The following is a 16,208-nucleotide window of genomic DNA, read 5'->3' as shown; positions in this document are numbered from 1 at the left end:
AAGACAAGCACCGATGCTCCCAAGAAAATCCCTTCAGAGCTTCTGCAGATCGCCCCGACCGCACCACACCTGGCGTGTCTCGGAACCGCAGCATCCACATTTACCTTCACACAACCCACTTCCGGTGCCTGCCACTGGTTCGGTCTAGGTATGACAACGCCAGCAGGTTTTGTAGCTTTGTTGTTGACAACCTGAATCTCGCCAAAACTGGTATCACCAACACGCAAGCTCCAGATTTCTCTTTCAAGGCCCTGTTTGTTTGGGTTGTGGTTTGGTCGCTTGCGGGCTCACAAGATAGTGTAACGAACTGTGAGCTCGCCTGAAAGGAAATACCGCTCAAAAAAAGGAGAGGAAATTCTCTGAAGCAGCGATCCAGCAGAAGGAAACATGATTGATCTAGAAAAACAGCAGAAAGAAACATTGGCTTATGCAGAATTACATTCCAATCATGTTGCCCAGCAACATCTATCACTTCAAACATATGTTACGGAAACAGTTGAAATATAAGCAATGTTTATGCCCTACATCCAACAGCTTAGTAGCTAAAGGTGAAACAAAAGCAAGATCAAAGCAAAAGCAATCAAACCTTACACTAGCTGCATTTCAGAATGAATTCCAGAAAATTCACAGATCAGAGATGCAAGGCCACATTTTAACTCAAGTTCAACACTTGTATGTAAATATCATCAGTCTCACAGGTTCAATCCAGCATTCCAGATCATTACAACATATCACAAGTTCACAATAACCGCTCCAGCCAATCGAAACTATTTTTTCGCGCTTCAGAATGCTCCTATGTAGATGAAGAAAGATGGCATCCTAACAACCTTCTTCAACTGGCCCTTCAGAGTTGCTGGAGCCAGGTTCCTCCATGGTGGTGTCCTTGCTGAGCGCATCTATTTCTCTCTTCTTCGGCTGGTTGAGAACTGGTCGCTGGAGCTTCAAATGGCATCAAGCTAATAGCTATTGCCGCCTTCAGGTCGTCATCATCCTCCTCTTGCATCATAGTCATGTCCTTTTCTTCGTAAGGTTGCTGACGAGGTACTTCAGTCTTGGTGCCTGGAACTTCAAGGCCCCTCAAGCCAGCGGCTACCCCCACTGTGAGATACCTCCTCGAGGCCATCACTATAGCAGTATTGCTCTGTTGTTTCTGCTGAGCCTTGAAGCGTGAATGTGTAATGATCTTGGCTTCCTCAGGACGCAGCCACTGGCCAAAATCGTTGTTATCAGAAGGGCAGTCCCTGGGGAAAGTGCCCCTTACCACATAGATGTTTGAGCCAGGACCCCTCATGTTGTCAAGGTAATCTGAGAGGAAAAACTGAGAGAGGTACTCAGGGGCCGGATACAGACTATCGAAGTTGTACCACTCCCCATCCACGTTCCTAATGCAGAACCAGTGATTCTGGAAGTGGCAGATGAAGGCAGTTTCCAGTTCAGGCTTGGATTGGGATCCCGCTGCAGCTTGGGAATACATGGGGATAAATTGGAGGTCCCATACCTCTAGTGCCCTCTTCAAAACCTATCAATGAAAAGAAACATAGGTTAATGAATCATGAAATAATGTGTAGTTATTCCAGGAAATGAGCAGAGCTAGCAAACATGTGAACTTGCATAATTCTGCTAGTTTACATCCTACCACCAGAGTAAAGAATGGATGCAACATTGCAATTGATGGAAGACATCACAAGTAACAAAGCTTATGAAAATGGAACACACAAACCAAAAGGAAGATAAGCAATAAACTTGGCAAATTTCTTTTAAAATAAAATAATAACAAGTGCCATCAGCTCTATATGGCCCCATAACCTGAGTCCATTAGTGCATACCTAAAAATTTGCTTACTGTTGAGTTATCTATACTTCAATAACTATGTACTTTCTAAACTAAAATAGTCTATTTATTCACAGATTTATATGCGACTCTTCTTCTTTATTGCATCTACTGGTTTTGAGCCAACTTAAATTTGAATGAAAGAAATAGTGCAAAACTTCAAATTCCAAAGTTTTATGGCCTGTATTGATGATGCAAATCTATCCAAAATTTCCAAACGTCTCATAAAATCACAAAATTACGATTTAGTTCGGTAATACCTATTGTTGTGAAGTTCCTATAGTAATAACTTCCACAATAGCACTAACAGGTTTTACAAAGTCCCAAAATTTAACTGTACCATCTTTTATTAACAAAATCCCCCATACCACCTTCAGCTTATAGTAATCGGTGGATTGACCAAATTTGTAGTGGAAGTCCTTCCTAAGGTCAAAAGCGAAAACTAAAGTATGAAACAAATTTCAAATAACCCAAAGCTGTTATAACATATATGATCCAAAGTAGTAACTTTTTTGTGAACTTCGCTTCTGTAATAGAATATCACTTATCAATCATGATGTGTGTACCTATGTGGTACGTGCATATTAGTAAACACCAATAATGAACCATTACGAATTTGCGCCCACTGCCCTCATAAATTGAGATGGGCGACAATACATAAAGAGACCTACTTCATGGTGGTCCATTTTATTATTTTTCTCACAAGCATTTATGCAGAACCCCATTAACAATTACTTCCTTTTTTAATTGATTAACAATTACTTCTAGAAAAGAAAAGAAAATCTAATATCAAAATTCGGACAAAATTAACCAACACGAATGGCGGCGGCGTTCTTTTTTTTAGTTAAATACTTCTGTTTAGAAAAGCCATCTTATAAGCTTATGTTCAGAAAACAATAATAGTTTTCTGGCTAGATATAAGTGCATGCAAGCTTATTGTTTGAGCCCAAAAAGGAAAATATTGTTTTACAGTTTTTCCTTTTCATACACAGGCTATACAATGTTATTTCGCGGGAAAATTAGAAAAGCCATCTTACAAAATGTGCCTACACACTACAGACCTGATACACGAAAATGCCAAACGGAGACCGAGCTCCATGGAGGCCTTTATTTGAAAACTTCAAAATTCAAACTTTTCAGTTTCAAACAATTCTGAAAATAAATACACATATACCTAGATACATAATGTACATGTGTGCAAATTTTTAAGCTACACAAAAAAGACAAATCTGAGGCTTTTTAGCATATGTACTGTTCATCTTTAAAGTCCATGATTTTGTTTTTTTTGTGCAGCTCGCAATTCAAGGTATTTCATCCTAAAAATTTTCACACATACACTTTACATCCTTGCATACATGTCTAATTTTTTTCATAATTTCTTAAACCGAAATTTGTGAATTTTGAATTTTTCAAAATAAAGGGCTCCATGGAGCTCGGTCTCCAAAATGCCCTACTCCCTGATACAGTCCTACAACCCAGCGGTGGTATTCTTAAGTGAAACAAAAAAGGAAGTTCGAGAACTGGAAAAGTTGAAGTGGAGCTTGGGTTTCAGACATGCTGTTGCGGTGAGTTGTGTTGGAAGGAGTGGGGGACTAGCTTTGTTGTGGAGAGACAGTGTGCGGGTGACAGGGCATGGTGCCAGTACTACTTAGATGCGACTATTACTGTTCATGACAAAACCTATAGATTTACTGGAATCTATGGGGAACCATGTACTGAGCAGAGGATGAAAACTTGGGACGCGTTGTGATTTCTTAAAGCCCAAGATAATCTACCATGGCTGTGTGCAGGGGGCTTTAACGAGGTGTTATTCCAAGCAGAACAAAAAGGTGGGAATCCGAGAAGTTACGCAGATGGAAGCTTTCAGGGAATGCTTGGCCGACTCTGGCCTCGCGGACCTCGGTTTCTCGGGATACCCATTCACTTGGGACAGTAAAAGAGATGCCGACGAGAACATACAAGTTAGGCTGGACCGTGCAACATGCAATGAGGCCAACTCCACCGCGCGACCCCAAACGGACGTCCGGATTGGCCGGATTTTGTCCCTTTGGGGCGCCGATGGGTTCGCCCGTGTCCGCCTTTGTCAGATGGGTCGTGCGTGCGCGCACCGCGCGGCCGCACCCCAAATCGTGTCCGGGGTGGACGTGAATAAAAGAAATATTAAAACTAAAACGAAATAACTAAAAAACTAAATAAACACATTTAAAAAAAACATAAAATATATATAGGGGGCGGCCACAAAACGGCCCAGTTTCCACGGCCACTTAAAAGGCCCATTTTTCATAATTAACATATAAAAAAAATAAAAGATAAAAACGCCTCCGCGCTCCCGCGCGCTCCTGCCGCGCCCGTCGGTGCCGTGGCCGTCGCCGTCTTCACTAGCCGCCGGTGTCGTCGTCGTCGCTGACGAGGTCGACGTACTCCGGCGGCGTCTAGAGGTGGGCCGGAGGTGCGTGGTGGACGGGGGCGGGCTGGACGCCCGGAGGTGCCTGCACCACCTCCTCCCGTGGCGAGGCCTCCCGCTCCGGTGACCGCGGCGGAGTGGGGCACCAGTTCACGCCCACGCCGGCGGCCATCTCCGGAGCAGTGCAGGACCAGCCCCACCCCTGGCCCAGCAGCGGCTGGAACACGGCGGCGGCAGCAGAGAGGGCCATGGCCTCCTCCAGGCCGTCCCACTGCCGCTCATCGTGCGTGTACATGGAGTCGTCCATGACACGCTGCAGGAGACGGGCCTCCTCCTCGTCTGTCATGCGAGGAGGTGGAGGGGGCGACGGAGACGGCGACGGCGTGGGCGTGACGCCGTGGACCCGCCTACGCCCGCGCTCCTGGGCGCGCTCCCGTGGCCGCCGCGGCCCCGTCGAGGTGCCGGCGAAGAAGGAGGCGCGCCTGGTGTCATGCTCGTCACGAAACCAGGTGTCCCACAGCGGGGAGTCGGGGGCGTACCTGGCGTCGTAGAATAGGTCGTCGGGGAGGAGGCGGCGGCGGCGCTCGATCTCCTCGTCGCGCGCACGGCCGCTCGTCGGGACCGGCGGGATGGGGACCCGGTCGGCGGAGAGGTGCCAGTTATTGGGGAGATGGGCGTCGCTCCAGGGGAGCGGCGTCCTCATCTCCCAATAACGGCGGCACACCGACGCTCGGACGTAATGCCGGTCGCGCTCGCCGGCGGACGTGTGCGCGATGGAGAAGGCGGGCGGCGCGGGGGCCCGGCGTGGTGGCGATGGCGAGGCGGGCTCCTCCTTCTTCACCGAGCCGCGGCGGCATCCCGACGAGGAGCCGGCCTCGCGGTCGTGCCTGCCTTTGCGGCCGTAGTTCCAGAGGCCCATGGCTGCGGGCGGCCGGCCGGCGAGGTCTAGGCTAGGGTTTGGGACGTGGTCGCCGCTGTCGGGTTTCGAGGAGGCCGCGGGGTGGCGTGGGGCAGTGTGGACGACGACCCGTCCACGCTTCCCACTTAAAGAAGGACGGCGACCGCTCGACGTGCGGATGACAGGTGGGGCCGCCCGCTCGTGCGCATTGATGTGGGCGGATGGGAGGTAGGTGGCCGTCTGCCACGCGGCCCCGACGCGGACGAGCGCGCGTCCGTTTGGTGTCCGCTGCGACCCAAATCCGGCGCAAGTTTGCGCTCGAAATGGGTCGGCCCGGACACAAAACGGACAAGATGGGTCCGGGCCGTCGCGCGCTGGGCCACCTCCTTTGTCCGTTTTACCCCAAACGGACGGGGCCGGATAGGATAGGGTCGCGCGGTGGAGTTGGCCTGATGATTTTATTCAGATGTTCCCGGAGACTATTGTTGATCACATTCTTACAGAGGAATCTGACCATGTTGCCCTCGTTATCCGTGCCCTTGTGACACCGGTCACAGGGTAGCAGTAGGATGCACATGGGGTTTCGCTTTGAGGAAGCCTGGACTAGGCATGAATTGTATCATGGCATGGTCATGGATGCATGGTATGCAGCCGACCATGGACAGAGTGGGCTACAAGCGGTGTGCACAAAGCTGGACGCAGTTACCAGGGACATGCAGAGATGGAGTAGGGACGTTTTTGGCTCAATAAAAAAGTAAATCGGGAAACTGAAAGGCCAGCTACGTGACGCCAAGGAACGAGCCCTTAACACAGGTTACATGCAGGAGATCAAGGAGATCGAGGGGCAGCTCCATGATCTGTTTGAGCGCGAGGGGATATACTACAAGCAACGGTCCAGAATAGATTGGCTACAATGGGGTGATCAAAATACAAAATATTTTTAGAACAGAGCCACGCACAGGAAAAGGAAGAACACAGTTAAAGCGCTAATAAAGGAGGATGGCTCTCGTTGCACTACTGATGATGAGATGCGAGTGCTGGCAGATTTTTATAAGAGTTTGTTCTCGCCAGAGGGGTCGGAGGAGACAGAGAAGTTGCTGCAGCATATTGACGGTGTGGTCACAGAAGAGATGAACTCATGGCTGACAGCAGTCGTGACAAACAAGGAAATCGAGGAGGCATTGTTTCAGATGGGGCCAACAAAAGCTCCGGGCTCGGATGGACTGCCAGCGATGTTTTACCAACGCCACTGGGTGTTGGTCAGGGATGATGTATGCAAAGCAATCCGGGAGTTTTTAGCAGGGTCGGCGGCACCAGATTCTTTTAATGATACTGTTATTGTCATGATCCCAAAAGTTAACTCTCCGGAGCTACTATCTCAGTTTCGTCCTATCAGCATGTGTAATGTACCATACAAAATAGCGGTGAAAGTTTTGGCGAACAGGCTGAAAGTGCTACTTCCGATTATGATCTCTGAAGAGCAGAGTGCGTTCATGCAATCAGGACGCGGAAGAGGAAGAAGCCGCTTTGTGCAGTTAAGCTGGATATGATGAAAGCGTACGACTGAGTTGAATGGAATTTTCTTGAGCAAATGATGGCACGCTTTGGCTTCACAGAGGGCTGGATTCAGATGATTATGTGTTGCATCACTTCAGCCAGGTTTTCGGTAAATCTTAATGGGGGTCTTTCACACAGTTTCGTATCTTCTAGGGGGCTGACCATACCTTTTTTTGTTCTGTGTTGAAGGTTTTTCTGCGTTACTGAAGCATGCTCAGAGTAGAAATGACATTAAGGGGGTTTCCTTTGGGAGCACTGGCCCCACGGTAACCCATCTTTTATTTGCTGACGATAGTGTGGCTTTCCTTGAGGCATCCCAGGGTAATTTGCAGGCCTTGCGAACTATTCTACAGGACTATGAGGTGGCGTTGGGTCAGAAAGTTGATTTGCAAAAATCTATCTATTTTCTTCGGAAAAGGCTGCATGGAAGAGGACAAAGATGCTCTCAATGGTGTTCTAGGTATCGGGTCAGAAGCACTCAATGAGCGACATCTTGGCCTTCCCACAGTGGTGGGGAGATCAAAGGATGGAACCTTCAAACATGTTCGAGAGTGTTCCAGTGGGAAAGTTGTTGGATGGAAATGTCAGGGTTTCTCAAAGGCTGCGAAAGAGGTACTTGTTAAATCTGTCTCACAATCAATACCGACGTATACCATGAGTTGCTTTCACCTCACAAAGAAAATGTGCCGGAACCTGTCTTCGATCTCTTCGAACTTCTGATGGGGTGAAGCCAATGATGAAAAGAGGGTGCACTGGATTGCATGGGACAAAATGTGTACTCGCAAGCAAGAGGGGGGCCTAGGTTTTCGGGACAGGGAGGCTTTTAACCAAGTGTCTCTGTTCAGGGTAACTCTTGGGACCGGACTAAGCTAGAGGATATGTTCAACACAGATGATCTTGATGATATTCTGCAGATTAATATTGCGGGACAACCGGACAAGGTGTTGATGATCACTTGGTGTGGAACTATACAAAGAGTGGCGAGTTCATGGTTAGGTCAGCCTACCATTTGTGCATTCAACAGAAGAAGGCAAAGATTGGGAGGCCGGAACCATCGTCCAGAGTCTTTAGCCACAAAGGATGGCTGGGCCTTTGGGACTCCATTGCACCAAATAAGGCTAAAATCCATATGTGGAGACTACTGTGCAACGGGCTAGCGGTTGGTGCTGAACTACATCGTCATCGGATTAAGGCAGGAGTATTTTGTGTAGCTTGTGGAAGGGAAGAAACACTCCATCATAGATTTTGGTCTTGCCCTCACTCAGCTATGTTCTGGGGGTATATGTGCTCGGAATTGGGAGCTACAGTGGCGACCCCGCCGAACTGTTTTGATTCCCAGAGTGTTGTATCTACGTAGCTGCTGTCTTAGTTCGCGGAACCTTCGGACGACGCTAGAGGAACAATTGTTCAAGGAGTCGGTGAAGGGCAGTTCAACTCGAACGCCAAAGCAGGTGGTTGTCGAGAAGTGGATGGTGCCGGAGCAGGGGTGGATGAAAGCCAATATCGATGGAGCTACATCCAAGGTTGGTGATAGTGCAGGTGGAGTGATGTTCAGAGACCACCATGGTGCATTCCGTGGGGGTGCCTGCTACTTCTTTCCATCGATCAGCAATCCGGAGACTGCTGAGCTCCTTAGTTGCCAGCGAACTGCCCATCCTGCAGTCGAGCTGGGTGTCCAGAAGATTCATATGGAGCTAGACTGTAAGTCTGTTGTGGCAATGTTAAACGAGATGAGAAAAAATCTATCTGCTGCTGGCCCGGTTGTGGAGGAAATAAAAGGTTTGCTGCGTTCGTGCCGGGATTCCCGAGTAACCTGGGTTAGGCTGACAGCCAATGCTGCCGCCCATTTGTTAGCTAGAGAGGGGGTGAGTAATAGTTTAGTTTATGTAATGTGTGCCTAACACCCCACCAGACATGGGCGGAGCCAGGGGCATTCCTTGGTATTCCATGGAATACCAATGATTTAGGGCAACAAAAAATTTAGATATACCGAAGCCTACAGCTACAGGATACTTGTCCAGCCCACGCAACAGCCAGCAACCACAAGCCCAGCCCAAGCAAGTGACGTAACAGGGAGTCCTCAACTGATCAGTGGGAGGAGCAGGATCCAGACTCCAGTACGCTCTCCCCTGCTCGGCTGCTCCCGACCTAGCTAGCATACTGCATGCAGCTGTGTATTGTTCAATTTCAAAATTAAACAAACCCAAGAAATTCTTTATTGGCAAGAACAAAACTCCAAAAGTGCTATCGAATGCAACCACTTGGAGCTATGCTGGATAGTTCACTGCCAGGCTTTGCACATGTCTACATTAGCAACTGATTACTACTTTGTTTGATGAAATGCTCGAACAAATCTGATTTTTTTTCTTGCGTTCTTGTAATATAAGAATCTGCATCATTTCAGACATCTAGTTTGTTTTCTATTGCATTGGGGAAAAAATCTAGCTCGGCCGCTTTATATTGCATTGAAAAAAAGGCAACATTGACAGTTTCTATTGCAATGCAAAAATAAATAAATTACAATTAATACCAGGCTCCGCCATTAATTTTGATGTGGTCTTAGTGAGATCCCAGAACTCGTTGAGAGGGTGTTTGGATCCAAGGGACTATTTTTAGTCTGACTAAAAATAGTCTCTTTTAGAGGCTAAAGTTCCAAGCACCCCTGACTAAAGAGAGGTTAGAACTAGTCTTGAGGCTAAAAACTTTTAGTCATAGGAAACCTACTAAAATATGTATTAGCCCTCTCTCTCCTCATTTAATTCCTCTACTTTAACACATGCGAGTTCTGGATTGGATGGTTTGGAGGATAATAAATGCTCAATAATTTAATTTTAGTCTCTTTAGTATTTGAATCCAAGCATGGGTGAGGCTAGCAAGTTTTAGTCCCACTACTTTTAGTCATGGGACTAAAACGTATCCAAGCACTCTCTGAATAAATAAAGTGCTTGATGGCTTTAAGAAAAATCTCTAATCTAATAATAATCTAAAAAAAATAACACGGAGGATCAAGTCGAAAGCAGTAAGCGAGCCAGAGAGAGAAGGAGGGGAGGGGAAATTCACCTCAACGCCGAAGTCCCCGTTGTCGGAGACGTTGTGGGATCCCTGGCCCTCGGCGAGGAAATCCCCCGCCCCCACGCCGCCGGCGCGGTACATCACCTCCCGCTCGCGGGCGTCGAGGTCCGCCGCGATCTCCAGGAGGTCCCCCTCGCTGAAGAACGGCCCCTGCAGCGCCGCGTTGAGGGCATGGAGCCCGCAGAGCTGCCGCACCTGCAGCTCGTGGTACAGCATGCCGGAATTCCCCGTCTTGGCCTCCATTGCCCCGGCCCTCCTTCAGAAGAACTCCGGCGGCTCCCTCCCCGATTTGACAGTGTGCGAAGAGCGCTCCGGCCATTGGGCTGATTTATAGCCGGCAGCAAGGGAAAAGCGGCGCTACAAGACAATCTAGGATTAATCGCGGATTGCAAAAGTGAATGAGCACAATTTATTGACGGGAATGAGGGGGCGAGGGTTACCTGCGCGGCGCTGGGGTCGTGGTCCTGGCGGAGGCGCGCGGCCGTTAGGGGTGGGAGGAGGCTGCGCCGCGAGCGTCCGCCACAGCTTGTTCCGGCGCGAGCGCCCCTGCCCACGTGTCGTCGGAGCCACGGAGGCGCCATTGGAGCCGCTGGAAGGCCTGAAACGCTATCTGCAGCTCGTCTCCGGGAAGAAGACGACCGAACCGTTTTTTCTGGCCTTCGTCGTTTTCTTCTGCTTTCTAGCCGGCGTTGCTACTGCCAGTGGCGACCCTATCTGTTTCTTTTTTTTCCCTAAAAAAATCTGCTCTTTTTGACAATTTCCTTTTCTTTTTGACATTGGCGACACCATTTCTTCTTTGTTAAGGTCGTGCAGTAAGATGTCGGATGATTGGCGTAATGACTCTACAGTGTGATGCATTGGGTGAGAAATATTCAAAGCATTTGATCTTAGAGACGTGAAGAAATATTTACAAGCCAATAGAACACGTCGAAGTTCGAATGCAACTTCTATACCATTTATTTCATTTTGGTTATGAATTTGTTGACTTAATTTATTTTTTCCAACATGTTAGAGAACATTGTTTTCTATGTCATGACATATATATGTTGAAGCCTAGGTCGGGTTAGGATCGAATTAGACGGGGCATTGAGTTTTAATGGGCATTCAACGTAGAAGCCCATAATGACCTTGTAAGGAGAAGAGCGGACATTTTAGGGTTAGTCAATACTCCTCCCATGTCCAAAGTTGCCGGCTTAGATTTGATAGTCCAGACGAGCAACGTTTCCTTCCTCGACATGCGAATATGTTCAATATACATTTGACAAGTCATTGAACCATATAGACAAGGTAGTATGTCTAAAGTTGCACCAACGTGCTACATCAACTCTAGTACTCTACTTCTACTACGAGTTTGCACGTCTAGTGGTAATCTTGTAATCTAAGATTACATCATTTCCTGATTTCATTTACTTGCACTATTATAACCTACCTCATATCCCCATATAATTTCCCTAGCCCTCGTTGAATACACACCTTTAGGTGAGAACTCACCACACATACATCGCTGCAACATCAGAGTCATCATTATGCTCGAGGCACATCTAGCTCGTCCCTAGGGGCGAGGGGGCGGCTGCCTCATGCCCATAAAATTGAAGGGAGCACAACCAGAGTGAATGCAAGCATGGAGCATCCCGCCCCCAACCATTAGATATGTGTGTTCACGAAGGAGGAAGTTGGAACGTTATTCTTCAGCTATGTGGGCCATGTGTCTTCTTTTGTTTAGCATTGGATGGTCAAGTAGCGGTGGGCCACATCAAGCTGGGCAGGAAGTGCACTAATTCAACTATAATTAGGATTCTACTAGAAACATGAATTAGCAGGTTTTTTGGAAGATGAAATTAGCTATCAATATGGATTCTCGCGTGCTTGTCAACTGCAGCGGTGCTAAACCCTAGCAAACTAATACCCTAAAAGGAAAAGTGAAAAGGCTAACTGAGCTGGGAGTGGCTCACACGAAAGACGACAAGTTGGTGCCGCAACAATAACTAAGAAAATCGTACATTCACTTCTTTGTATCAATACTAATAAATGTATTTCTCAAAGATCGATTCCTTGTTGTAAATTGATGGTGCATAGTTCCACCAGCTTTATTTAGTGATGTACATTTTTTGAAAACCTATCTTTGGTCTTAATATGTTTGGTTGGCCCGATTGTTTTCTCCATACTAAAAACTTAGTTCACCCTCTACCACCCGTGCGAGCACAGCTTAGCTCGATGGTAAAATGCAATTTATTTTGATCTCGTGTGTGATCGCCCCCTGTTTGGTTACATAGGACCAATGCTTGATCCCTCGTGCGCCCTAGCCATAACCACCTCTTGTTCTTCGCCGAGAGCCCTAATCTGGAGTCCTTTCATGGCTCCGGAGAGAGAGAGAGAGAGAGAGAGAGAGAAGAATCACCATCGTTGTAATCACCAACCCTTCTCCATCAACACTTTCATGATGCTCACAATTATTTGCGAGTAATCTCCTTGTAGGCATACTGGAGGTAGATGGGATTGGATGAGATTTCATATGTAATCGTTGTCAATTTGTTAGGGCTTGATCCCTAATATCCACCATGTTCCAACAAGATTGATATTGTTATGACTTTGCTATGATTAATACTTGACACTAGGACCTGAGTGTCATGATTTCATATCTGAACCTATTATGTTTCCATGAATATATTTGAGTTCTTTTGATCATATCTACAAGTTGTATGCACCTGTTATTGTTCTAAACCCTAGATCTCAAGGTGACAATAATTGGGATACTCTAAGGGGATGACTGTAATTTGAGGAGTTCATATATTCACTATGTGTTAATGTTTTATTTTGGTTCTCTATTAAAAGGAGTGCCTTAATTAGCATTCATTTCCATTAGGACCCCGCTGCCATGGGAGGGTAGGACAAACGATGTTATGTAAGTTCTTATCGTAAGCAAGTATGACTACATACGAAATACATGCCTACACATGATTGATGAATTAGAGCTAGTTTTGTATCGCTCTAGGTTGTGACTATTGTATACTGAATCTCATCTGAACATCCCATCACAACTCCATGCCTACGTTTTTCTGCTATTGCCTTTGCTAAAGTTACTACTGCTCTACTTGTTACTACTGCTGCTACTGTTACTGCTACTATGTTATCACTACTATCATATTATCGTGCTAGTAATAAATTGCTGCAAGAAAGTGATTTCTCAGGTGTGGTTGAATTGACAACTCAACTGTCGAGGCTTGTAAATATTCTTCGGCACCCCTTATGTTGAATCAGCAATGGGTGAAATACTACCCTCGAAGACTATTGTGATCCCCTATACTTGTGGATTATTAGGACCCATATCCTAATTTTCCCCGGGCCCTGAAATCTTAGGATCGGACCCGAGAACAATCTACATTGACTTTGTCATGTCCAACCTAGACAACGAGTTCTTATCTAAGGAGTTCCAGAAGGATGATGCTTTTTTGCTACAAGGAGTCATGTACTCCCAATTCATTCCCAGCCCCTATAGGTCCATATTTGCAATTCATGCACTTAATAGGCATAAGCTATGGTAATTACCATTGCCAATACCATATTTGAGTCAAAATCAACGATCTCGGATGATGTCCTAGCCGAGGTCTTCTAGCTGGAGAGGAATATCATGGATCGGCTCCAATGATATCTTGTCATACTCCTCATCATCATAGTCATCACTCCCATCACAGTAACCATGCATGTTACCAATGTCACCATTTTCTTGATCACCTACATCATCATTCTCATTAGTTGCACGCGCATGACATTGTTTAAGAGAATGGTTACGAATAGTTTTGGTGATAATATTAACAATGGTGATAGGATTTCCTTTAGAACGAATAAGATCTCTAAGCTCAAATAAGCACTTATAAAAGTATAAACACATTCAAAGTTTTGCATGATATGGACAACAAATATAGGAAGGCCTCTAACAATAAGAATTATGGTTCTTAAACTATGAAGCATATGTCAGGTTCTTCCTTAGGGGTTGGGTGCAAGTGATTAACCAGGGGGCATAAGTACGATGGATATACTCACTCAAGTTGAAACCATCAAATATATCAAGCATTTCATCTTTCCAAAAGTTAAAGTACTCTTCATTGAGAATAGGAACTCTACAACCAAGACTCCTCAAAGTAGACAAATACATCCTTCTCTGTGGTGGTAAAGCCAAAGCAATGGATACCAAAACTATGATACCCCTTGTAGGATTGAAAGGGGGTGTCTAGAGGGAGGTGACTAGACACTAGAAAAGCTTAATTATCATTTTTAATGTTTCTTGATTCTTTGGCAGATCTTGACACAAGCTAGATAACAACAAGTACACCCTACACATGCATATCTAGAGTATGGGCAACGAAAAATAGCAATCATGCAAGTGAAAGTAAAATAGGGAGAAGAGTTTGAAGGATTTGCAAAAAAGGTTGACACAAATGATTTTTGAGTTGTGGTTTCGATAGGTGGTGCTATTGTATGCCCATGTTTATTGAGGATTCAATCTAAAGGATCAATGATCTCAAGGATAATGGTTGTGATATTACACAGAGGAATTGAGTCCACGTAAGGCTCCACCCACAAAGGGTCCACGAAAAAGCAACCTTGCCTATCCCACCATGGCTTACACCCACAAAGGACTAGCCTCACTCGGGATAGATCTTCACAAATGAAGTAGGTGATCTCCTTACCCTTACAATCTTATTGGTTTCTCCACATGATTTGTAGACTCCCAAGCACACCTAGCCAATCTAGGAGGCACAACCCTCGAAAAGGTAATAGGTGGGGTTGTTGATGATGAACTCCTTGCTCTCGTGCTTCGAAAGAAATCTCCTCAACATTGAAACACTCTTTCACAAATTTTGTCTTTAGGTTAGGGGAGGGTTTGGGTGGAAAGTAATGAGGTGACTAAAAATCAACGGTTATATGGTTGGAGTGGAATCATTTTGATCTCAACACAAGGATCGGGAGCTCTCTCTCTCAGAAATATGGATATGAATGTGTATGCTTCACTCTGGTTGTTCTCTGAGAGTTCGGTGGAGTGGGTGGGGGTATATATAGACATCACCAAATATCCAATCATTGCACACCTTTATGCACTACCTGGTGAGACCGATCGGTACAAAATGTTTAAATTTTAGGCGTTTCGGTGAGACCGGGTGAAAACGTCGATGGCTCCGAGTTGTGATGACCTAATCACTTTACACACTTCGGTGTCAGCGACTGAAACCATTCAGAAATTTTGAATGAATTTTAGTTGGCAACAGAAGGTTGATGACCCACAAGTATAGGGGATCAATTGTAGCTCTTTTCGATAAGTAAGAGTGTCGAACCCAACGAGGAGCGGAAGGAAATGACAAGTGGTTTTTAGCAAGGTAATGTCTGCAGGTGCTGAAATTGTAAGTAACAGAGTAGTTTGATAGCAAGATATTTTGTAACAAGCAAGTAATGATAATAGTAAAAAAGTGCAGCGAGGTAGCCCAATCCTTTTGAGGTAAAGGACAGGCCAAAACGGTCTCTTATAATAAGCAAAGCGTTCTTGAGGGTACACGGGAATTTCATCTAGTCACTTTCATCGTGTTGGTTTGGTTCGTGTTCGCTACTTTGATAATTTGATATGTGGGTGGACCGGTGCTTAGGTGTTGTTCTTACTTGAACAAACCTTCTACTTATGATTAACCCCCTTGCAAACATCCACAACTACGAGAAAAGTATTAAGGATAAATCCTAACCATATCATTAAACTTTTGGATCCAATCGGTCCCTTACAGAATAGCGCATAAACTAGGGTTTAAGCTTCAGTCACTCTCGCAACCCATCATCTAATAACTACTCCACAATGCATTCCCTTAGGCCCAAATATGGTTAAGTGTCATGTAGACGTTCACATGACACCACTAAGGGAATCCCAACATACATACTATCAAAATATCGAACACATACCAAGTTCACATGATTACTGTTGGGGAACGTAGTAATTTCAAAAAAATTCCTACGCACACGCAAGATCATGGTGATGCATAGCAACGAGAGGGAAGAGTATCGTCCACGTACCCTCGTAGACCGTAATCAAAAGCGTTATGAGAACGCGGTTGATGTAGTCGAACGTCTTCACAATCCGACCGATCCAAGTACTGAATGCACGGCACCTCCGAGTTCAGCACACGTTCAACTCGATGACGCCCCACGAACTCTGATCCAGCAGAGCTTCACGGGAGAGTTTCATCAGCACGACAGCGTGATGGCGGTGATGATGTTGCTACCGACGCAGGGCTTCTCCTAAGCACCGCTACGATATGATCGAGGTGGATTATGGTGAAGGGGGCACCGCACACGGCTAAGGGATCAATGGTCAACTTGTGTGTCTATGCCCCCTGGCCACGTATATAAAGGAGTGGAGGAGGGGGAGGGCCGGCCCTCCTATGGCGCGCCCTGGGGAGTCCTACTCCC

General features: G+C 46.1%; 1 protein-coding gene across 2 annotated transcripts; it reads right to left on the bottom strand.

Annotated features, from left to right (window-relative positions):
- Positions 1-555: 555 nt before the first annotated feature.
- Positions 556-10,419, bottom strand: LOC123058416 (ataxin-3 homolog). Of its 2 annotated transcripts, none has more exons than XM_044481155.1 (3): positions 10,202-10,419; positions 9,750-10,084; positions 556-1,519 (listed from the first exon to the last, which is right to left on the bottom strand). In XM_044481155.1, exons 2-3 carry the CDS (start codon positions 10,002-10,004, stop codon positions 845-847), a joined length of 930 nt encoding a protein of 309 aa, XP_044337090.1. In that variant the 5' UTR covers positions 10,005-10,084; positions 10,202-10,419; the 3' UTR covers positions 556-844. The 2 variants fall into 2 exon arrangements, with proteins under 2 accessions (XP_044337090.1, XP_044337084.1); XM_044481149.1 differs by having other exon boundaries at positions 559-1,519; positions 9,750-10,118.
- Between the last annotated feature and the right edge of the window lie 5,789 nt (positions 10,420-16,208).

This window comes from Triticum aestivum, chromosome 1A (genome assembly GCF_018294505.1).
Source record: "Triticum aestivum cultivar Chinese Spring chromosome 1A, IWGSC CS RefSeq v2.1, whole genome shotgun sequence".
Classification (NCBI taxonomy): Eukaryota; Viridiplantae; Streptophyta; class Magnoliopsida; order Poales; family Poaceae; genus Triticum; species Triticum aestivum.
Note: the sequence above shows the minus strand (reverse complement) of the source record. Positions and strands in the feature narration are given on the sequence as shown.